This window comes from Trichechus manatus, unplaced genomic scaffold, assembly GCF_000243295.1.
Source record: "Trichechus manatus latirostris isolate Lorelei unplaced genomic scaffold, TriManLat1.0 scaffold00040, whole genome shotgun sequence".
In the NCBI taxonomy this organism is placed as follows: Eukaryota; Metazoa; Chordata; class Mammalia; order Sirenia; family Trichechidae; genus Trichechus; species Trichechus manatus.
Genome location: NW_004443976.1, coordinates 18079422 through 18103669, shown reverse-complemented (window position 1 = coordinate 18103669; position 24248 = coordinate 18079422). Strand labels below are relative to the sequence as shown.

Below are 24248 nucleotides of genomic sequence, written 5' to 3'. Positions count from 1 at the left end.
TAGGAGCCCTAATACACGGCATAAACAGAATACAAACCATAAGTAACAATGCACAAACACCAGAAGAGAACCTAGACAACTGGGAGCTCCTAAAAATCAAACACTCATGCTCATCAAAAGACTTCACCAAAAGAGTAAAAAGACAACCTACAGACTGGGAAAAAATTTTTGTCTACGACAAATCTGATCAGGGTCTAATCTCTAAAATCTATAAGACACTGCAAAACCTCGACAACAAAAAGACAAATAACCCCATTAAAAAATGGGCAAAGGATATGAATAGGCACTTTGCCAAAGAAGACATTCAGACAGCTAATAGATACATAAGGAAATGCTCACGATCATTAGCCATTAGAGAAATGCAAATCAAAACTACAATGAGATACCATCTCACCCCAACAAGGCTAGCATTCACCCAAAAAACACAAAATAATAAATGTTGGTGAGGGTGTGGAGAGACTGGAACACTTATACATGTTGGTGGGAATGTAAAATGGTACAACCACTTTGGAAATCGATTTCGCACTTCCTTAAAAAGCTAGAAATAGAAGTACCGTATGATCCAGCAATCTTGGAATATATTCGAGAGAAATAAGAGCCATATCACAGTAATAGATAAATGCACACCTATGTTCCCTGCAGCACTGTTCACAATAGCAAAAAGACAGAAACAACCTAGCTGCCCATCAACAGATGAATGGAAAAACAAATTATGGTATAGTCACGCTACGGAATACTATACAAAGATAAAGAATAACGATAAATCTGTGAAACATCTCATAACAACGATGAGTCTGGAAGGCATTATGCTGAGTGAAATTAGTCAGTTGCAAAAGGACAAATATTGTATAAGATCACTATTATAAGAACTCGAGAAAAAGTTAAACACAGAAGAAAACACTCTTTGACAGTTACGAAGGTGGGGAGGGAGGGAGAAGGGTATTCACTAACCAGATAGTAGATAAGAATTATCTTAAGTGAAGGAAAGGACAGCACACACTACAGAGGAAGTCAGCACAATTGGACTAACCCAAAAGCTAAGAAGTTTCCTGAATACAACCAAACACTTCGAGGAACAGAGTAGCAGGGGCAGGGGTCTGGGGACCATGGTTTCAGGGGACATCTAGCTCAATTGGCATAACAAAATTTATTAAGAAAATGTTCTGCATCCCACCTTGGTGAGTGGTGTCTGGGGTTTTAAAAGCTAGGGAGCAGCCATCTAAGGTGCATCAATTGGTCCCAACCCACCTGGAGCAAAGGAGAATGAAGAACACCAAAGACACAAGTAAAACATGAGTTCAAGAGACAAAAGGGCCACATAAACCTGAGACTCCATCAGCCTGAGACCAGAAGGTGCCCAGCTACCACCAATGACCATCCTGACAATGGACAGTCCCTGACAGAGAAGGAGAAAAGTGGGGTGCAGAACTCAAATTGTAGTAAAAACACCAGACTTATGATCTGACTGAGACTGGAAGGACCCTGGAAGACATGGCCCTCAGACTCTCTGTTAGCCCAAAACTGAAACCATTCCTGAGGCCAACTCTTCAGACAAAGATTAGACTGGACTATGGGACATAAAGTGATACTCATGAAGAGTGTGCTTCTTAGCTCAAGTAGATACATGAGACTAAACGGGCAGCTCCTGTTCAGAGGCGAGATGAGAAGGCAGAAAGGGACAGAAGCTGGCTGAATGGACACGGGAAATCCGGGGTGGAAAGGAGGAGTGTGCTGTCATAGTATGGCGAGAACAACTAGGGTCACATAGCAGTGTCTGTATAAATTTTTGTATGAGAAACTACCTTGAACTGTAAACTTTCATTTAAAGCACTATTAAAAAAAGAAAAGAGAGAGAATATGAGTTTTATTTGTAGCGCAGTCACAGCAAGCTCCTCCCTGTTTCCGTCTTTTGCCAGTTTCCTTCCCTGTCACACGTGATATGCCTGGATGGACAGCATTAAATCTGTAAGACAGCTACAAGTACAAAGGAGCTAGCTGGGGAACCAAACTATGAAATATTCTAATGTTGTAACCCTAGGATGCAAGTCACATAGGTATGAGGTACTTGTACAATCGTCTCTTGATTGGCAACCCCCCAACACACACAGAGGTCACTGGGAAGGCTGGCTACTTACCTTATGTATAAAGTTTTCCACTTTGTTCTGCAGGCCCCACCACTTGAACTTGACAGTAACCAGTTTGTATGCACACATGTACGGGCAGTCTTTCTGATTTACAATTTCTTGCTGCATTAGAAACACACCCACAGGCAGGCAGGTAACTAAGAGGGCAGACCTCAGGCTCTCCCTTAGCCCAGACCCAGCTATTCCCTTCCTCCCCAGGGAGAGGCCCGCCAACACCCTACTCATCCCCCTGGTGGTGAGAGTGTGAACTGCACCTTCCAATTGGGGCCCAGAGGTCCTCGTCCTGTTTTGATAGATTTAAATTTTGCTGGATCTTCCTCTGCCTTGTAATCCTGAGATTGTGGAATTGGGATTGAGGAGTGGGGAAGGCAGGGAGGGAGAGGGAAAGAGAGAAGGGAGAGAGGGAAGAGGGGAAGAGAAAGATCAGATTTTCACCACAGTGTACACTTTATACCAGTTCTGATGCTGCTGGCGCACAGTGAATACAGGAGAATGTTATAAACAAGATATAGAACGGTTTACATTTGCCTCAGAGGAGAGCCCTGTGTGATGTTCTCTGCCAGGGTTTGTTTTCAGTTCTTATAAACATGAAAGTGTCTGGGTAGGCACATATTTCCACTGCTTAAGACAGGGATTTTCAACCTGGGGTGAGCATCCAAGGAGGGCCTTTTCAAAACACAGATTTGTGGGCCCACCTCAAACCCAGTGAAGAAGAATATCTGCGGGTGAGGCCTGCAGGTGATTCGGAAACACAGCCAGAGCTGAGAACACCTGGCTGTCATTCCTGAAATCTTCTAGCTCAGTCTCCCTCCGGCTTGTTTTAATAAAATCATTACTGGAAATGCTCAATGTATAGAATCTATCCCCTTGTGCAACATGGGTCAGTCTCACTTCACTGATTTACAATACAGCCAATTCTGTGCATTAATAACCACAACAAAAGTTTACTCTTTAGCTGTCCCTCTGTAATGACTAATGTGGATTCAAGAAAAGCAAACTCAATATACCACCTACTTAACAAAAGTAAGGAGGATAATAACTTTCTCTCTCTCACACAAACACAGTTATAAAAAGTATTTCCCATCTTCCCCTCCACTGCTTCCCTTCACTCACACAGAACCATCAGACTTGACAAAAAACTCAAAGAACTATACTTTTTGCTAGTAATGTTCTATTTGAGAAATATTTGAGTATGTTCAGTTTGAGAAAAATTTATCAAACTGCACACTTTATATTCACTTTCTTGTATATGTACTATACTTCAATAAAAAGTTTGACTGTGCATTGTTATTTGTTTTTTTTTTCCCGACTCCACTAACCTTTTAAGGGGGGCAGATATTAGGCAAGGAAGCACAAGATGGTTTTCATCTTTTTAGAAACGCACAAATCAAAATGTCTTAAGCACACAGTGACTATAGGAAAGAACATACACCACACCCACTATCCCCCCGGGACCGGAAGGGCAAACACTTATTCTCTATCAGAGAGCAAGAGCCAAATTCCTGTTCCTTAATCCCAAAAGGCCTCTGTCAAATAAGAATAGTAATGAATGAAGGGAAATTTAACACTTTTATTCCTGGGAACCCAACACTGAGTGAAACATCCGTGGTCCCTGCTCTCATCGAGCTTACAGTCCAGCAGTGGACTGTCCTTTTCTAGGCACCTGCTGCAATATTTGTTACTGAAAAGCCACCAACTTCTTGAGGGCAGAGGACTTGTCTTTTCATACTTTCTGCACCCCTCATCTGGAACCCTAGAACCTAACAGAGTATTCCAAACAGAGAAGGCAGGTAATAAATGTTTTTTAATTACTGGGTTGAAAAATGAATTTGACAGCGAGAGCTCTGATTTTTCAGGCTAACTACCATGTCAGCAGGCCAAAACACTCTCAGGACTATCTACAATATCTATACTGTCCAGCAATAATTTCCAGCAGAGAAACAGGACACATAAATTTGGGCCACTATTTTCCTGCTATATCCCTGAGTCAAGGTCCCTGGGTGGCACAAACCGTTTGCTCTCAGCTACTAACTGAAAGGTTGATGGTTCAAACCCACCCACCGGTGCCACAGAAGAAAGGCCTGGTGATCTGCTTCCATAAAGATTACAGCCAAAAAAATGCTATGGAGCAGTTCTACTCTGTAACACATGGGGCTGCCCTTGAGTCAAAACCAACTCAACGGCAATGAGTTTTGTTTTGCTTTTAATCCCTGAGTCAAGATAAGGAAACTCTTAAAACTAATTTTAAAAAATAAAACAAAATACTACACACCAGAAAGAACTTCCTTTTGAGTCAAGTTAGGGTATAATTCCCTGGGTTGTCTAACAATTAGAAGTCATTTCTGCATCTCGACTGCCACCTCACATTTTTAAACAGTCCCTACCTTGCTAAGTACTTGACTTCGATCTGCAATGTCTATATATACAGCTTCCACATGTTTCCACGTCTCGGGCTCCAGTTTATGCACCTGCAGGAAGAAGGTGGACCATCGTGTGGTTTCTGTCAGCTGCAAAGCACCCCTCGCCCAGAATGGACACCCAAGAACAGCTATTTCCGTAACCATATACATGAGATTTCAACTGGTAAACACTTATATAGGAAATTATCTGAAGGAATGGAAGAGTGGATTTTTTTATATTGTGGTAAATACGTATGTAATAAAACACTTGCTATTTCAACGTTCTTCACATGGACAATTTAGCGACATTAATCACGTTCATCATGTGGTTCAACCATCACCATTATCCGTTCCAAGTTTTTCCACGACCCTTAACAGAAGCTCAGTGTCCCCTATGCAATGACTGGGAGAATGGATTTTAAGTGAAAATAAATTTGAGAACTAATGCTCTGATTTTTTAGGCTAAGTACCACTTCAGCTGGGGACTACCTCCAGCACCTACGCTGTTTCCATATGTTCCCCCCTATAAAGATAGTAAACATTCATGGAGAGGCTGCCTGCACAACCATATACCCCTTACTTTGATGGTTTTTAAAATTTAATTAATTCAAATAGGTTGTAGATGCTTTTCATGGTACAAAATTAAGATACACATTTGAAGGGATATACAATAAAAAGTAACTCTTCCTCTTGTCTCTCAGTCTCCTCCCTAGTTAACAGCCACTGTCACCAGATTCTATGCATATACAAACATCCATGTGTGTGTGTCTTTCTTTTAATAAAAATGGTACCATACAGGCATGCTGTTTTGCATCTTACTTTTGTCACTGAACAACACATCTTGAAGATTGTTCCCTATGGTTCTTTTTGATGGCTACTTAGTATTTCACTACATGTCTGTGCCATAATTCAACTGATGGGCTCTTATGTTGTTTTTAATCTTTAGCTCAGGCTGCTAACTAAAAGTTCAGCAGTTCGAATCCACCAGCCGCTCCCTGGAAACCCTATCGAGCAGTTCTACTCTGTCGGAACCGACTCGACGGCAACAGGTTTGTTTTTTTTTTTATACAAAGAATGCTACAACGAATGTCCTTGTGTATGTTATTTCACAAATGTAAAAGCATAAATGTATGATAAATTCCTAGGTGTGGAACTGCTGGGGTGATGGATAGGTGTATTTTAAATTTTGAGAGTTACTGGCAAACTGGGCTCTACAGAGGTTGTAATTTTGATGTTTTAAAAATACACTTCCTGTGTACCAGGAATTGCATTTTAGACCAATCCAAGCATTTTGAGAAGGCCCTGCAAGGAGTCCTGAAGGTCACATTTGACGAATCAGAGGCAGAGCAATCCCATGCTGGCAGGACAGGTCTGGGCAGAGGCCGTTTCCTTCCCGGCCAGGGAAAAGGGGTCCATGGAGAGGACTTCATGTCAGGGATGGACAAGCTACACGGGGGCTACAGAGCAGAGCCTCATGACTCTGCCCTGGGGTCTGGAAGTCATTGGGGTTTTTGGGAAGTGCTACTTACATTCTCCAAGGTGCCAACATCTGGTTTGTGCCAAGTTTCAATTTTAATCAGAAAGTCTTCTTTCATGTACTCATTCTGGAAGGGGAGAAAAAGTATCTTACAGTCACCAGGCTCACAGTGGGAGAGTAACCATCTCCCATGACTGGTTTATGGGCAGTCGGGAGACTCCAGGGTCTGCCTTAAAATAACAGCTAACTTTACTGGGCAAGCATTATCTCATTTAATCCTTATCCCAGCCTGTGAGGTCTATAGTAGTATAACCCTCGTTTTACAGATGAGGAAAGTGAGGCTCAAAGGGTTAGGTGACTTGTCCAAGGCCACACAGGTGATAAATGACAGAGCTGGGCCTCAAATACAGGTCTGTCTGACTTCAAAACCCAGGTATTTAAGCACTCTATCACACTGCCTTATGCATAAGGTGCTAATGGTTAATTAGGAGTGTGGGAAAAACACAAGGAAGACTTCCTAAACAACCAAAAATATGCACCACTGCCCCCTCACCCCACAACTGGCCTTCTGCTGAAGCCTGAAGTTCTCTTCTTAGAATTTAACCCTTCATGCTAATTATTGTCTTCTCCCTTTAGTACTTTTTAAAAATTATAACTATTCAAAGAGGATCTTATCAACCCATTGATACCTCAGCAGGAATTAATACCCCAGAAACTGTCTACATTTCCTAGCAGGGATACGGCACCTGGATGAGGATGCCGAAAGACTAGGGAGAAGGGGCAATGACAGAGGGGCTAGTCATGGAAAAGAAACCTTAATGACTTTAAGTCAAGGGTCAGCTTTGACTGGGGTCAAAAGATGCCGGGAGAAAGGAAGCTACTTTCAGGTCAGCTGAACTGAAATTCCTACCTAACCTGAGGAGAGTGGGGGAGGGCCTCAGGCCATTCTGTACATCTGAGACCCAGAGCTAGGACACTGGGGTCCTGATTGCTGCCCCTTAGAACGCCCAATGCTAATGCAGCTGGAAGCAAGAGGCCACTATGCCGGTGAACACGTTCCTCATTAGGACTGAAAAAATGAAGCCTCAACAATTCCAAATTCACCCAAGAGAAACAACAGGAATACTTAGGAGCCTCCAGTGCAGCTACATATTTTTATTTCATATTTTCTTACAAAATCATCTATAATTCCAATCCCCCTGAAAAATACTTACTGTAATAACTGCTCCAAGGCAAGGACATGGAAAGAAGAAAAAAAAGATTAGTGAGGATAAAAAAAAAATCTCTGCCCCCTCCCCCCAGTGACCAGGAATAGCAGAGTTCTTCACTCCCAGGGGCCTATTCCAGTCACCCCCGAGCTCCAGTGAGGCAGGAATACATCAATTCACCAACCCTCAAGTTTCACTCATGCAGAAGTCCCAAAAGACCAAATCTGGAGAATTAATGCGATGCCACTGTCTGCTTCTCTGGACTCTTTCCATTCTGGCCAGGGGAGGGACGGTAACGATGAGCGGAAGTGCTGTGATCCAGCACTCTGTTGTCCCAGCATCATGGGTCCCCCGTGGTCAGAGTGGGGCACTAGAGGCAGGGCGCTACCTGCCCTCCTCATCCTTCCTTGCACTGTAACCAAACCTCTCACCCATGGCACGCCTGCTCATTGTAATGAGACCCCCTCGGAAAACACGCTTCAATTATTGATCAGAGAAAATGACTGCAGCTCTTATGTCACTGGGGAACAGACAAGCTCTCCTCCTGACAACAGCTCAGTTCATGCTGTATCCTCTGGAGTTAGGCGCTATCTCCATTTCTGAGAAATGTCGCACTGCCATGTTTGGATAGAATACGGGGTTGACAGTCAAACTCCAAAACTGAAGTTGAAATGAGGAAAATGGGAAATATAAAGAATACGATCCAGCATCTATAGGAATGACCCAAGAGGATGTCAGTAATTTCCCCCAAATCCAATGAAACATACTTGCAAGGCATCAGATAAAGAATCATCAGATAAAGAATGTAACTGAAAGACCTGTATCTAAGTAACTGTCCTGTTCTCAGCTTGAAGGAAACCACGTTAACAAAAAAGGAAATGATGGCTATAATATCCATCAAAGGAAGTCCAAAGAGGCCAATTTATCAGAAATTCGCTGGGTATTTGCCTAGCGTGGTTTGATGACAGTCCCCGGGTGGTACAAACACTTAATATGTTCAGATGCTAACTCAAAGGCTGGAGGTTCAAGTCCATCCAGAGGCACTTCGGAAGAAAGGCCTGGCAATCTATTTCTGAAAAACCAGCCACTGAAAACCCTATGGAGCACAGTTCTACACTGACACATACGGGGTCACCAGGATGGCAACTGGTTGTTTTTATTTTTGGTCGGATGACACCAGCCATTAAGGTTCCCCAACTAACCACCTTATTCTGAGTCCTCGTTCTTCAAGCGACCGCCTCTTTCTAGTTTGGCTTCTATAGGAACAGAGTGTGCTAACCAATGAACACAAGAGTCTGACCTACTTAGTTATATTTTTCACCATTTGGTTTCCATGTGGAAGAGTCCACAAGGAAAGAATGCTCTAATCAGCAAATAGGAATATCTGGTTTCAATAGTAATTTTGTATTTTGATACAATTTCATAGACTGGCATTTGGGGGTTTTATACATTAGTCTTTACAAGACCCTAAGAAATAGCTCCACTCAGTTCTGACAAATTAGGTTTTTGAACCTATGAGGGTGATGATCCTCCCCGGACTAACCTGGGTGAACAACCTTCCCCAAACCTTCTCTAGCCTCCCTGCTCCTCCAAACACCTCTGCATTCACAGCACTCCCTTTTCTTCAGACTGCAACGCTAGGTGAATTGGAAAAGTCTCAGGAAACCCTCTGCAGTACGAAAATAAGGGCTCTCCAAGTAAGACAATTATACCAAAAAAACCATTCTGACTCATAGCGACCCTACATAACAGAGTAGAACTATCCCATAGGGTTTCCAAAGCTACAAATATTTATAGAAGCAGACTGTGACATCTTTTTCCCGTAGAAAAACTGGTGGGTTCAAACCACCGACCTTTTGTTTAGCAACCAAGTGCTTAACTACTGTGCCACCAGGGCCCTCATAAGACAATCATAAGGTAGACTTCAAAACCATGGCTTAACAATACTGTTTTTAGCCAAGGGTTAAGGTTAGAGAAAGAAGTGGAAGAAAAGGGAAGAGAATCATTTTTACTCTTTTCACTTTTATTCGTGAACCAACCTCATCTCACCATTTCCTCACGTCCCAACCGATCAACTTCAGGGGAAAAGAAACAAGGAAAGAAATAAAAAGGATAAGAGCTGATAACGAGTCGGGCATTCCAAATCCATTTTCATTCCACTCAGAATAAGGTTAGAGCCTTCCAAAAGGTATGGGGAACTTTACTGCAGTGCTTTGTCATCTCACCTCAAACTTCGATCTCCTTAGGCCAAACGAAGATGCTTGAACTAATCATCTTTCTCCTAACAGCCCCTTCTTTGCCTGTTTATAGTTCTTATTTTAATAGAGCAAGTCTAACCCCTGAAACTATGGCCCCCAGATACCCTTTTAACTCAGACTTGAAGCCACTCCTGAAGTTCACCTTTCAGCCAAAGATTAGGCAGGCCTATAAGACAAACAATAACACACAGAGGAACGTGCTTCTTAGATCAAGTAAACAAGATGAAATGGGCAATGCCTGTCCAGGAACAAAGATGAGAATGCAAGAGGGGACAGGAAAACTGGACAAATGGACACGGTGAACCCAGGGTGGAAAGGGAAAGGGGGAGAGTGCTGACACAATGCAATATTGCAGCCAATGCCATGAAGCAATTTGTCTATAAATTTTTGAATGAGAAACTAATTTGCTCTGTAAACTTTCACCTAAATCACAAAAAAAAGAGCAAGTCTACCTGAAAAGATCTAAGATTCAATATACTCATTCATATGAAGCCGGAGTCTGACTGTGAGCTCAGCACCCACTTACAAAACCAACCTTCCCTCCCCCCATTCTCTGCCTCTCCACTTCATGGGGTATTTAGAAATTACATTTTTCTTTTGGCCAAGGATCAGGACAATATGTGAACTAACATTTGCTGTCGAGAAAAATGCCCGTGTCAGCCGCAGCACACTCTCCTCAGAATTACACAGAGGACGGTGGCATCTCTCAGTTGGCACAAGGTGTGTACCCAGAACCCCGCCCTGGCATGGAGAAGTCCATGCTATCTGTTTGCCTCCTTTATGCCAAGTTGGCTACGGTTCTTACAATGCTTGCCCAGTGCAACCCTCTTAGACAAGAAAACTCACCTTTGGCCTTAGACCAGACATACTCAGCCACATGGCACACTGTCTTTTAAGAAAGTGTGTGCATGCCTTGTTTCTAAGAATTTAACAACTTCCTGCCTGATGCTTGCAATTTCAGCTACAGCAATAAAACTCTAAGTGTTACACATTCCCTCCCCAGGGCCTACCAATGACTGTGTATCTCCTGGTTCAAGTTCCTTGAACCTGTGTGGGGCCACTGAGGAGTGGAGAGAGCAATGACCTTGTTTTCTGGACTTTAACCATTCCCAAAGTCCAAAGGATAAGGATCACATGGGTACAGCATCCTCATCAGATACAATCTAAGGCGTGCCAAAGCAAATAAAAAACCAAACCACTGCCAACAAATTGATTCTGACTCATAGTGACCCTATAGGATGGAGCAGAACTGCCCCATAGGGTTTCCAAGGCTGTAAATTTTTATGGAAGAAGACTGCCACATCTTTCTCCTGCAGAGCAGCTGGTGGGTTCGAACCACCGACCTTTCGGTTAGCAGCCAGCGTTTAACCACTGTGCTCCTAGGGAGTGCCAGGTTCCAATAAATAAAGCAAGTGAAGTAATACAGGTAAGCAGAGGCTAGCAGAAGGACCCCATAGCCAGTGCCTGTGCCAACAAATGGAGGCTGCTGGAGGATGACACCCTCCCCCTCCCCCTCTGGGATATGGATCAGTAACTAGCCTAGGCCCTCAAAGAGGTCTACTCCTAGATAGATAGCCTTTGAGATCGAGGAATCTTGGAGAGCTAAGAGTCTGAACGATTCAAACGGAATCCCAGAATATCTAGACTAGAATAGAAAGTTCTCTGTGGTGGCTCAAATCTTTCCTTTCCAGAAACTCCAGACAGGAAACTGACTGGGATTAAGAAACTAATTCCACCCCCACACACATCCAACTATAGAACATGCTCGTTCAGTGTCAGCCAGGGTTCTGAGCTCTTACGGTGTCCCTCCCCCTGAACAACAGTCGTCTGCCATGCACACTCCATGTGTGTGACAAATTTTGGGGGTAGCTGCCATCCTTTGTCATAAAAAAAAAACTGGGCTTATTTTAACTTTTCCCCAGCAACAGCAGCTTTTCCTTGCTGCCTTTTCTTGGTGTCTAGGCCTAGCTCCTTCCTCAGGGCAGGAAGGTCACCCTACAGGCCTTTTCCTATGGCTGCCTCTCTCAAGAGTCCCTGGGCCTCAGTGCTGCTTTTCAAGCAAATGTATGACATTAAAATGGGAAATTTCAGTATCTAACTATGGGGGATTGGTTTAAAAAGACTACAGTGCATTCATATAATGGAATATTATGCAGCCATTAATTTTTTTTTTTTTTAAAAACAGAGACTAGTAAAATGGAAAACATTCTCTATTTATTGAGTAAAAATGAGTAATTTAATCATCAGTATCATGTGATCTCAATTTTTTCTAGAAAATGTGTCTGCAGATTATTTACATACACACATTTTATGTATTATCTATATAGTCACAGAAAAAAGGACTAGATAAAAATACATTAAATATTAATGGAAGAATCGCAGATGATTATTTCTTTCCGTTTTTATGTTATTTTCTAAATTTTATACAGAGAACATTACTGTTGTAATCAGTAAAAACAATCCAAATTATCATACCATTTCCAAATAAGAAGGGTTCTGGGTTACCTCAGGCCATGACTATGTGGCGGTTCCCACCCAGCTAGCTGCCAAGTTGTGCTGGTTGACAGTGATAAAACCAGCCTGAAGGGAGACCCCAACCTCTTCCTTTCACTGGCTGAATCTGGACAGTGAAGGTGGGACACAAAGCCCCGATTCACCCATAGCCTTGGAGCTCCTTGACCATACCCATGGTCCACCTTGGGGGCCCAAACTCCAGCTTCTAGCCAGGTCTGCACTCACCGGTTCTGCAATAAGGGTAGGCATTCCACGCTTTTTCATGTATATTCAGGGCTCCCTCTGGGGCCAGCATTCGAACAAACGTGGGCACTTTGCTATAGTGAGAAAAGGGTGTTATAAAAAGAAATGGAGGAGAGAGGAAGACAACAATGGGCTTTTCTATCACACTCTTTAGGCCAGCTTCTTTAGTGTGGAGCTGAAGAGCAAGTTTCCATGAGATAAGCAGGTGAGACGTCACCTGTCAGCGCCTGACATCCCAGCTCTGTTAGCTACTAATATCCATGCACAACTTGCCCCACCACCTACCAAGAATAGGACAGCAGGTCAGACCCCCAGGCTACCTGCTCTGGCTTATCAGTCATTATACATTCTTCCAGAGCTCACTGGCCCCCTGGCAAGGATATGGGACACAGTGATTGGCTGACTAACTCTGAATACATAGGATACAAGATGATCTGATTTGCTTTCCTCTGTTCAGTGAACCCAGGAGGGCCTCAGGGCCAGATGCCTTCTAGAACAAAATATTTTCTTCTATTCTTTCTATTTCAGGTCACAGAACAAAATGTACACTATAAGCCCGAACAAAAGTGCACATATTCCTCTTCCTTGATTTTTAACTGGTAACCTATACAGTCTTTAGTAGATTCTAACCACCTCATCAGCTTTAGTGCCTCAAGCCTAAGAAAAGAGTGCTAACCTCAGTGGGAGCTCACTCAGACCACCTCTTCCGAGATTCATTCACTCACTGCCACACTCATTCAAGTGAATACGTCTATGTGCCAGGCACGAGGGATACAAATAGAAACTGACCTGACCAGACATGGCTCTTGCCCTCAAGGAGCTTACAGTCTAGTGGGAGTAAAACTAATCAGGCAAATAAAACACTGTTAAGTGTGTGCCATGATGGGGTGAACACAGGGCTGAACGGAGCACTGTGAGAGCATGGGGGGAGGGGGTGTGGTGGACTGGGGAGGCTTCTGAGGGAACATGTGGACAATAAGTAAGACTTAGCTAGACAAAGGATGGGAGAAGTTCAGTGTAGCCGGTGAAGGGTATGAGATGGGGAATGGCAGGAGAACATGCAGAAGGTAAGTCATAGAAGAGCTGGTAAGTTATGTCAGAGAGTATGGACTTTGTCCCGAGGGCAAAGGAGAGCCATCTGTAGCTCTTATGCCAAGAAGTAACATATCTGTCTTCCAGACGGAGCACGTGAAGGTGAGTGGAAGGCAGGGAGACCAGTTAGGAGCTGCTGTAGTAATCCAGACAACCCACAAACACCAAATTCATTGCCATCAAATCGATTCTGACTGATAGTGACCCTACAGGACAGAGTAGAACTGCCCCATAGGGTTTCCAAGGAGCAGCTGGTGGATTCAAACTGCTGACCTTTTGGTTAGCAGCCAAGCTCTTGACCACCGCGCCACTAGGGCTCTAATCCAGCCAGGAGATGATGGAAAGAAATGGAAACATTGGAAACATCAAGGAGATGGAATTAACAGAACTTGATTTGATCTGAGGAATGAAGAAGAGGGTGGCGGTGAGCCCATGTTTCTGATTTGGGCAACTAGATGGCCGCCACGTTAAGGCTTTTATCCTTATGAGGAGAGGTGGTTGTGGCAGTCACAGCACCGTTGGCTTTTTTTCTTCTGCAGTTAGGTGTTTTGGTGTTAAGGAAAGAGTAGTGGTAGCAGCTCAAAGTTCACATTCTCTCTTCTAAGGAAGAGGAGGAGTGGTAAGACAGGCCCCACTTTCATTATGTACAGACCTCTTCTCTACCACTTTGGTTTAATCAGCCTTCTTGACGAACCAACTGGCCCCTTTTGTGTAAAACCCCAACCTCACCATCTCTTTACAAAATACAAATACACTATGAGGGAGGCATATCTTGAGTCTCACACTGATCTGAATCAACTGTTCATTCCTCAGTAAGGACTGGCTAGCAGTTAACTCGCAGCAGGAATGAAGGGGAAGAAGACAAGGCATGGAGGAGAAAGAGTGCACTGATAAGGAAATGGGAGCATGGTGAAGAGATCTCCCCCCATTTCACAGTGTTCCTCTCCTCCGGCTCCGGCACTCACAAAACCCTGGACACCTCGGGGCTAGCATTTTACATCACCAGAGTAGCAGGCCTCATTAAATCAGGGATTTAACCAAATGAAGATGAAATTGGCTTCAGTTTGATTTAGTGACTAGCAATTAAGATTCAGGTTTATTTTTTCCAGTTCTGGATAGTTTTTAAAACTAGCTTGGTTCTGCTTCCAATCAAGCCGCTGTATGTTTACTATTGCTCTCAACGTCCTTTGGGTCAACTCATAGTTGACTGAGATATTACTGTTTCAGTGAGAGATTTAGCAAATTTGTGTGCCTTGCTACTGATTTTGGTACACAAATCAGTTCAAGTTTTACTTTTTACTTTTAAATACTTATGCCGTTGATCCAAAGACAGCAAACTCTCTCCAGTAACTGATTCACAATATCTATCAGAATTTAAAAAAATATTTTGGGATCCAGAAATTCCACTTTTAGAAACACTTACTATAGATTTACACAGATAAGTTCCTCAAGATTTATGCAGAAGAATTTTTACTGAAGCACTAATTTGTAAACATCTGAAAATGAGTATCAAATTACTATGTATACTTTAAAAGAATGAGACAGGATATGCTGATAGCAAAAGATAGCTATTATATGATAAGCTAACAATATAGCAAAATGAAGAACATCATGTAGAGCATGATTCCATCTATGTAAAATAACAATAAAGGAAATCAACAGGCATTTATACACACATACATATACATCCATCTGTATATTTGTATATGCACAGACAATGGAAGGATCCATACGAAACTAAACAATATTATCTCTGCGGACTGGGAGCCTGGTGGGGCATGTATCACTTTTATAATTTAAAAAAAAAATGAAACTTTAAGAGAACAAAGCATCACCTACTCTCACAGTGAAACAACTTGAGCAACCAGCTAACAACCCAGGAACACCCTCCAATTACCCATTATCTCCACTTCAAAACAGGCCACCTTTCAGCCCTGCTGCCGTAGTCACATACCTCTGTAAGTGGTAGATCTTGTGTGTGTACTGGCCTTTCTCGCCATCCTTCTCATAGGGCTCGTTCACCAGGACCTCCACACCTTCGCCACCACCCGTTTCATTTTTACTGGCCTCAGCCACAGAATACAGCTGCCCCACTTGATACTATAGGAACAGAGAGACGAGTTATTCTCAACACAGAATCTTCTTAACGGTTACACACAGTCCAGTTGCTGGTAACTGTCCAATTAGATCACTCTGGGATTCCCTCATCCGGAAGCTCATTCTGGAGTTTCACACGGGGCCTTGCCCAAATCCACCCACAACAACTAAGAAGGCTGCTCCATGGCCTCTCTTTCTCCATCGGATGTTTCACTGCATCCTTCCCATTTTTCCCAACATCCACCAGGGCTTACTAGGAGCAAAGAGGCAGGTGAATATACTTAATCTCATACCACCATCTAGAAAACACATTACAGAATCCAAGGTAGCTTTTGCCCTGGGCCTGCCTCTGGTATCAAGGTTCCCAAACAGGATCTGGGTTGGTGGCTAGAAGCCTCTTATCCCACTCATTTAAACAGATCCTAAGACATGATTTCTTGTTAAAGAAGTTGCCCAGTGCTCTGTGAAATCCACAACCCCTGCTGTAAAACTGCCTCATCTACTTGCTTTTTTCTCCAGTGCTGGGTCCCAACTCACCCTACAAGCAGCTCAAAGAAGAGTCTTGCTGGCAACCCAACCTCCTGGAGCTTTCCAGATTCCTGGTGAGGCTGAAGCAAGTGCTGCTGTCTCCCATATTAGATAGCATAGATTCCTACCCCACAGTCTGTGCTGGCTGGGTCCACCCTCTGCATTGGCACCTACTAAATGGCAAAAGCCTGATTTTCCTTTATTTGGGTCAAATGCCACCCTAACAAGTCACCAGTCAAGATCACTAGCCTCCTCTGATGCCCTCTAGACAGCTCAGAGTTAGGGCCAGTGTTAGGGCCCATGACCTGGGCAGTACCCAGGCATGGCCCTTCTGCCCCCCTCCTGTCTGAGGGAAGCTGTGCGGAGGGTAAGTAAGTTGCGGGAAAAAATAAAAACCAGCAACATTAAATGCAGGAAGTTACATCTATACCAACGGATGCATCTTCCTTATCACTACTGGTGACAGCTAAGCACAACAGCTTAAGAAGTCTGAGAAACAGGCAAAGAGTTTCTTGATTACTCAACATGCGGGGGAGATGGGGAGGATGATAAAGGCTTTCCCCACCCTCTCCCCTGCTCCCCAAACTTCTGGTACACCCAGGGCAAAGGACAAGGGATTTTCTCTCTTTGGAGATTAGAAGAGAGGCTGCGTCTCTGGGCAGCTGCCATTTTAAACCACTGCTTGCAGCAGCAAGGACCAGGGGCCGCTTCCAGGGCTGCTTCACCTTGAGCCTGGAAGCCTGCTTTACCAGGCAGCATCCCAGGTACTGCCAGGGAAATTTCTGTGCAAATCTGAAAGGCGAAGCAGCAGACCAGGACAATTCACTGCTCATCATGAAGCTGAAAGAGCTCTAACTTCCAAAGCAAAAATCCAGTACAAATGCCAAGGAAAGGTCCAGGCTGGAGATCAAGGCTCAGTGAATCCCATAAAGAGGAACATCTGGTGAGAGCTAGTCACCTTGACCTTGCTGATTCTGAGCAACATCAGTGCTGCCTCAATGCCTCCATGAAACCCCCAGGTGTCTCTGTTCCAAGTCGTCTCCCTGGCTGAGGCACACATAAAAATCCCCATGAAGTGGGTTAGGGCTTGGCTGAGCCAGGCTTCCTAAGGAGCAGTAACTGTTTCAGAGAACTTCTAACCACTGACTTAGCAGTCATAAAGGGCAGGCAGGGCAGAGGGTGGAAGGGGCTGTGTTGCAGCTGGTGCCCTGCTTGGGGAGGGGGCCTGAGGCAGAGACTAATCCCCTTTATTTGGTTCCTTTTCAGCTGCAGGAGTTAGACGGCAAGGTCTAAGAGGATCAGCCTGTTGGGCTGGCTTCTTCCCCCTTTAATCTCTCTTGATATTCTGATCCTTTAATCCCAATGAGACAAGCAAAGGCAGTTTTGTCAATCCTAAACGGTAAGTAAGACTGGTTTTCACAAGCCACAAGTGAGGAACAGTTTTCTTCACGTCACAGGGTTCCCTTTGGCACTTGTTCCACACCCTGGAAAGCAGCCAGACTCAGATGGGGTGGAGATGGAGGTCAGACCATTGAATCAGATAAAGAGCCCTGAGGAGACTGGGAGCTCCACCTCCTCAGGCCTAGGGCGATTCTCTCTGCCCTTGAGATTTGTTCCCTAATCCCAAAGAACTAAGAAACTCAGCTAAGAGACCACTGCATCGGCAATCTGAGAGTGGGAGCCCAGGACAATGTAGTGGGCGGGCCTGAAATACTGATATGAAACATGGCATGAGAAACAGTAAAGCTGTTGGTCCCACCCACATGGCCCTGTGGGGCTGGGTATTACAGGGGATGGTGCCTGGCATCTCTGGAAGGGCGGGGGAAGGGTGGAGCGGCCTGAACCAGGAATCACTGATGGACACATCCATGTCAAACAGCCAGGGTTTTCTTGCTCTGCTCCAAATGCCTAGAAACCTTGTGCAGTGTTAGGGTCAAAGGCTCTGCCAGCCAGAAGCTAATTCCTCCCCCAAGGTATTGATCCAGGCCACGAGGATCGTTATTAAAACATTGCCTTCTCTTTTCTCTTTTTTCCCCAAACTCAGTAAGCTCCAAGGACATGAAGTCATGGCCTCCAATTTGAGAAGTGAATCCAACAGTCACATGATGCGGGGCTGTTCCCATACGAACCTCGAGTCAGGATGGGTTTATTGACAAAGACTCTGAGAACGTCAATCATTACTTGTTCGTTGGTGGCACCACTCAACTTTCTGATCTTCTGAAACTAAAGTTCAAGTCTGTCTCAACTCTACCCAGGATATGCACTGCTTTCTCTTCACGGGTTTCTTGCTGAGACAGGCTGACCACACCAGGCAGAGAGATGAATCCTAACCTGTGCTTACTTCCCAAACTTCAGCTGAGACTTCAGGCTTTGATCGCCCACCCCATCACTTCCTCAGTGGTGCAGGAAAAACCATCACAAACTAAAAACAGACCTCAAGGCAAGAGTTCCCCCTTCCCTCCCTTCTTGGGCTCCACAATAAGCCCCTCCAGCCTTACTGCAGAGTAGCCAAGAGGTGCTCCAAGGACAGTGTTAGGCCCTTTAGTCTGCAGCAGTTCTCAGAGACACTCCTCCCCCCCATGCCACCAAGAAACTCCCTGCAGAAAGAGACAAGTATCCATTTCACCCCTAAACACCACACTGCAGTAGCCCCAAGTTCCTGGAGGACATCATTCCTAACTAGGGGGCAGGACCATCCTCTACAGCAGAGAGGAAGTCAGTGGACCCCCGAGAGCTGGGTTTCAGGGCAAGGGACATGTTGGGCCTTCCTGCTGTGTCCTCCTGATTTGGAAAATCATTACTTTTTAGTAAAGACAGCAAGGCCCCCAAGGGAGGTGGGTTAACAGGGCTCCCCAAAGCCAGCACCTGTCGGCTCAGGCATCTACTTCCTGGGCCCTGGTACATCTCAGTTGCCTCCAAGGTTCACAGCATATATCCAGCCCATCCCCTCTCTTCCCCAGGTTTCCCAGTCTTGTTTATTTTACCCTCCCTTCCCAGAACTCCCAGATGATGTCCAAGCCCTGCTCCCAGGTCTCCACAGCTCTGATGAGATGTGAGCCCACCACTCGAGACAATCCTCAAACGATTGTGTGCCCGTCCACCCTTCTTGGGGGCCTAAAAGCTTAGATATTTGTCTCAGCTAAAGACTGTTGCAGGCTCTGTTGGCCTGATTTCATTTTTCAAAGGTCCATTTCATATTTGGAACAGAGTGGAAGTTATCATAGGAGCTTCACGCTGACACTGCAGGAAAGGGAGATGAAGTCCAGTAACTGAGGGCACTGTACTTTGTCACCACAAACTGCACCCAGACTTGAGCTTGACTAGACGCCTCTGTAAGGGGCTGTGGATTCATAAGGAAGCAAAGAGCAAGGCTGAGGCAAAAGAGACAGGGTAGGACAGGGGAGGCTCCATGACAGGTATCTGCCATCCAAGAGACCCATTCTGAGTCAGTATGACCTATGAACCTTCTCGTGGCACATTCTGCCACACACAGGAATGTCAGGCCCAGGAACCATAAAAAAGGATAGAGGGCAAACCAAGCCTATTTGTTATTCCCTGCCCTCTGTAAAAGGAGGGTTTTGTATCTTGGTCTTCCCCAGCAGTCACCTACAATGGCTAGGGAGAGCCCTGTAGACTTCCCGCCCTGCTGGTTTGTTGCACAACCAGAGAGAGCCATGCGCACTTTTGGGAGGTCCCAGAAATGCACACATTTAATCCCATCAAGAGCATGCACCAAACAGGCACCATCTCAGCAGGTAAAAAGAGTTACTTTTGTCTCTGTTCAAAGTCATCCAGCAGGCCAACAGCTCTGGGCAGGTTGCACACAACTGCCCAGTTATACAAAATAAGCGTCTTCTTCTAAGTGAAAACAAAAACCCATTGCCGTGGAGTGGATTCTGACTCATAGCAACCCTATAGGACAGAGTAGAAAGAGTAGAACTGCCCCATAGAGTTTCCAAGGAGCATCTGGTGGATTCGAACTGATGACCTTTGGGATAGCAGCCGTAGCTCTTAACCACTACACCACAAGGGTTTCCAAATGGTATCAGGAAAATTCACATCGGGCACTGGTAATATGTACTTTCAAACAAACAGGAACACCTTACGGAGGACCTGCAAACGTTTGGGCCATTCAGAGCCCAACTTAGCCAACGGTCATGAGGAATCATATACAACCATGGGGAAGAAAGAAAAAGAACTTACCTCATCTACAGACACGGGCAGGACGACTCGACTATAAGAGAAAGAAAACAGTGTCAACTTCAGGCTCTGAAATTGGCTCGAGGCTCTTAAAGCATCATCAAACATTTCGTTGCATGTGACACTATATACTTCCTGTCAAAAAACCCAGCAGCTAGGACCCTCTGTGCCCTTCTGGCATCCCATTTAGAACCCTGTGATTCGGTGCAAACCTGTCCCACACCAGCTACTTCCCGGGTCTCTGACTCACATTCGGAGCTGGCTTCTTAGAGCCCTTCCCCCACTTACATTTTCCACAACAAGACTTGCCAAATGAGTTCATTAAAACAGAGAGGTTAACACAGGAGAACCTCCCAACAATAGCCCTCGAGGGGAAACCAGGAAGGGGCCAAGCTTCTTGGAGGCTTAATCACCCTAAGAGCATGTACCAACCATCTCTGCTCTGGGGCAGAACATGACAGTACAAGCTATTAACACAAAGCCACCAAAAGAGGACACCCAGCTTGTGTCCTGACTTCCAGAAGCTATCCAAAGGCACCCTCACTGATCACTTTCTTCTCTTCTCCATTTCAGTGACCATACATTATGGGAGATACTAGCAATAACCTGATAGAGAAGTCATGCCAGCAAGTCCCCACAGTGGCCAGAACTCCACAGAGGTGTGAGGGCTAGTGGCACTCCTCCAGGTGGCTTGCGTTTGTAACACAGAGCAACAGCTAACCCCTAGATCAAAGCTGTGAGGTCAGAGAGCCGAGACAAAAGCCCTTGGTGTACCCATACAAATCAATTCAGTTCCCAGACCCTGGGTGGAACTCGCCGGGCCCTTCTCTTGGAGAAGCATGAACGGCTATGCCCTCCTTTCTACGTGGTGGGTCCGCCAATCTGGCTCCTTGCTCCAGGCTGGTAGGTAAATAGTTAGCTTGCTATTTTCTAGCTCCACAAAGGTCCCCCAGGACATAAGAAGCATACAGAAGGGTCTGAGAAAAACATCACACCAAGCAAAAAAGTAGCAGGAAAAAAAAAAAGGGCTCTAAGTCTTTACTTCCTGATAACAGCTCTCCTCCTCCAGAATGAGTCAAATAATGTAAATCTTCCAGTTTATAGGATGCTGCTCCTGAGGTTCTCCTCCCATTAGAGAAAGTCGACAGTGCAGAAAAATACTCCCAACTCGGAGGCCAGAATTTCTGCACCCTCAGAAGAAACTTCGTAGAAAACAATGAGCCTTTTATCTTCAAGAACAGCAGCAAAAATCACATCCAAGAATATGCAAAAATCAAATCAAGGAGAATCCTGTTAGAAAATGGGTCAGAAAAATCAACAGGGACAACCTTCAAACATCAGGTGAGCCTCAAGTTGCCCCCAAAGAGACCAGCCCTGGCCAACTCCTGTAGGATGCTCTGAGGTTGTTACTTTACAGCTGCCAACCCAGACGCTTCTCCTTTGCTCCTCAGCAGCAAGAGGGTGCGATTCCAAAGGACTGGGCCACAGATACACTGCTGGGCTAGGACTCAGAGCCGTAGTCACTTCAGTGTGACCTTCACTCGCACCCTTCCAGAGCTGCAGCAGCAGCACTGCAGCCACAGCCAAATGTCTCAGATGCCCCCACCCACCCAGGGATGCACACATGCGCCCCAGCATACACAGGGCACAATTCAGGAAGGAAATGCAGATGCCAGGCAGGTTCTGCCTCCCTGGCCCTTTGGACCTTTCCTGGCAGGCTTCAAGAGGAGAACAAAGGGTGGGAAGGAAGTACCTCTCTTCAAAACTCACTTAGATCTCTTCTGAAGGGCCCTTCCTTTTCCTGCCTCATCTTCTTTTCAAAACTACAGCTTTCTACAGATTCTAAAATTTATCTGGGAATAGGAAAAAGGGTCAAGAGAATGAGAAAAGCCTGTCAGTCTGGACATTTAAGACTAAAACCCAAAGTGCATCATGCTCTCCTCCTCTTCGGGTTCCAAGGCTCCTCCTCCTCACCACATAAAGCTCTAAGCTCTGGTCAGAGCCGGATGTCAAGAAATAGAGGTGGAGGGGCCTCAAAATAATGCTCTTCAGATGAGATGCTTGTCACCTGGGATGACACCTAGATCTCTGCTCCTTTTGTTATCCAAAGTGCCACACTATGTCCTAAATGTCCTAAACACCTGCAAGGAGCCAGCCTGGTGGGGACAGGGCAAAGTGCCTTCACTGACAAAATGGAAACAGCCTTCAGCACACCTGCCTGGCCCCCAACTAAGTTCCACCAGTTGCGCTCTACTTGGATATCTCCCACTCCCGGGCTTTTGCTCCAATGCTGCCCACATGTCCTCCCTCCAGGGCAGCAAAGTTTCACTGTAAACTCTGCACACACCCATCCAATCTCTCCCCTGTGGGGAAGAAAAAAAAAAGTCCTGTGATGTTTACTCAACCCATGCGCTTCAGGGATGGGTCCTCTTGTACTTGAAAGATTTAGCAATCCAAACTCCAAACATCCCCACCCATCATCCAATTCCATGGATTTCAGGAATAAACCCATCTCCCTGCAGCTGGTGAGCAAACCAAAAAAACCAAACCCGTTGCCATCGAGTCAATTCTGACTCATAGCGACCCTGCACGACAGAGGAGAACTGCCCCACAGAGTTTCCAAGGAGCGCCTGGTGGATTTGAACTGCCAACCTTTTAGTTAGCAGCCATAGCACTTAACCACTATGCCAACTGGGGAGCAGGAATCACCAATTCCACCCCCCCTCCCCAGTCACTACTCAATAATTTCCGCACCCTTCATTGTCTTTCCTCAATTAATGGCTTCATGGAACCTCGATTGCTCAAAGCAATTTCCCCATCTCTTTGCACCAAGACTGAGACTCCCCTGGAGACAGGCTGCCCCTGCCCCCACTCCAGTTTAACACATATATTCATTCACAGACATACCGTTTCGGGACTGTCCTCTACCCTGGTAACATCCTAGCCCTCTCCATCACCCTAACTCCCTCATATCACTTCAGTCCCTGCCCAATATTATCTGAACTCAAGTGTTCCCAAGTACCTCCCAGTCATCCCAAGCTTTTTTCCCGAAAGCCTCTTCTTGTGCACCTACCACCTGGGCACCATGTCACTCCAGCCACCCCTCATCTCAGTTCCCACTGCTCTATCTCCTCGGACCTTTCCCCCATCACCCAAACCTCACCCTGACTCCTTAGCCATTTTCCTCTGTCCACTTATTACAATCTTTCTCCTGATACATAAGGCAGCCACTCCTCATACCCCAGGTTCCCCTCAGCACCCCTCCCATCATCTCAACTCCATTCCCTAAGCTGTCTCTTCCTGGCCTCTTAGTACTGTTCAGCTCTCAAACCCCTCCCCAGCACTCCAGTCCCGCCTGCCCTTGTGTGACTGGTCCTCAGCCCCTCAGACAATTCCTGCCTCTCCCAAGCGTTCCCTAAGCCCCTCCTGCAGCTCATCAGCCCCTAGCTCCCCCTGTAGGCCCACCCCACAACCCCTCCTCAGGTTCCGTCCAGCTCTCACGGTTCCCTCGGCTCCTCCCCAGGCCCCGTCCGGCTTTCACTGTCCTCTCGGGCCCTCCTCCGGACCTGTCTAGCTCTCACTGTCCCCTTGACCCCACTTCAGGTCTTGTCCGGCCCTCACTGTCCCCTCAGCATCTCCTTAAGCCTATTCGGCTCTCTCCATTCCCCTCGGCCACACCTCGGGCCCTATCTGGCCCTCGCTCTCCCCTTGGTCCCTGGTGGGCCGCCCAACAGCCCATCCAGCGCTCTCCATCCTCTCGGGCCCCCGGCCAGCCACTGCATGCCCTCTGCCGAGCCGTCAGCCTCCCCGGTCGCCATCCTCGTCCCTCCCTTTCTCCTCGCTCCCGCACGGCGGGCCGGACACTCACTACTCCTTGAGCAGCACCATGTCGCTTCGCGGCTCGGCAGCTGCCTGCTGCCCGCCCGGCCTCCCGCCCGCTTCCCGGCGGCCGCTCTCCCCGTGGCCCGGCCCGGCCCGGCTGCCTGTGCGCCTTCGTCGTGGTCTGCTCCGTCCCCGCCGCTCTCGCTGCGGTCGCCGCGCTGGCTCCCGCCGCCCCGGCCTCGCCGCCTCCGAGCTTATTCTTATTG

General features: G+C 46.0%; 1 protein-coding gene across 2 annotated transcripts in view; it reads right to left on the bottom strand.

Moving 5' to 3' along the window:
• The window catches only part of PITPNA (phosphatidylinositol transfer protein alpha), a 39395-nt gene extending 15166 nt beyond the window's left edge, over positions 1-24229 (bottom strand). Inside the window, exons 1-9 of one of the 2 annotated variants that reach the window (XM_004376161.2) lie at positions 24029-24229; positions 20164-20194; positions 15290-15435; positions 12226-12317; positions 7235-7242; positions 6073-6147; positions 4529-4612; positions 2399-2476; positions 2136-2246 (exon numbers count right to left, since the gene is read on the bottom strand). In XM_004376161.2, coding sequence (XP_004376218.1) covers positions 2136-2246; positions 2399-2476; positions 4529-4612; positions 6073-6147; positions 7235-7242; positions 12226-12317; positions 15290-15435; positions 20164-20194; positions 24029-24048 — 645 coding nt within the window. In that variant the 5' untranslated portion in view covers positions 24049-24229. Of the gene's footprint in view, positions 1-2135; positions 2247-2398; positions 2477-4528; positions 4613-6072; positions 6148-7234; positions 7243-12225; positions 12318-15289; positions 15436-20163; positions 22768-24028 lie in introns of those variants that run through there. The other variant, XM_023731170.1, reaches the window with a different exon arrangement.
• Between the last annotated feature and the right edge of the window lie 19 nt (positions 24230-24248).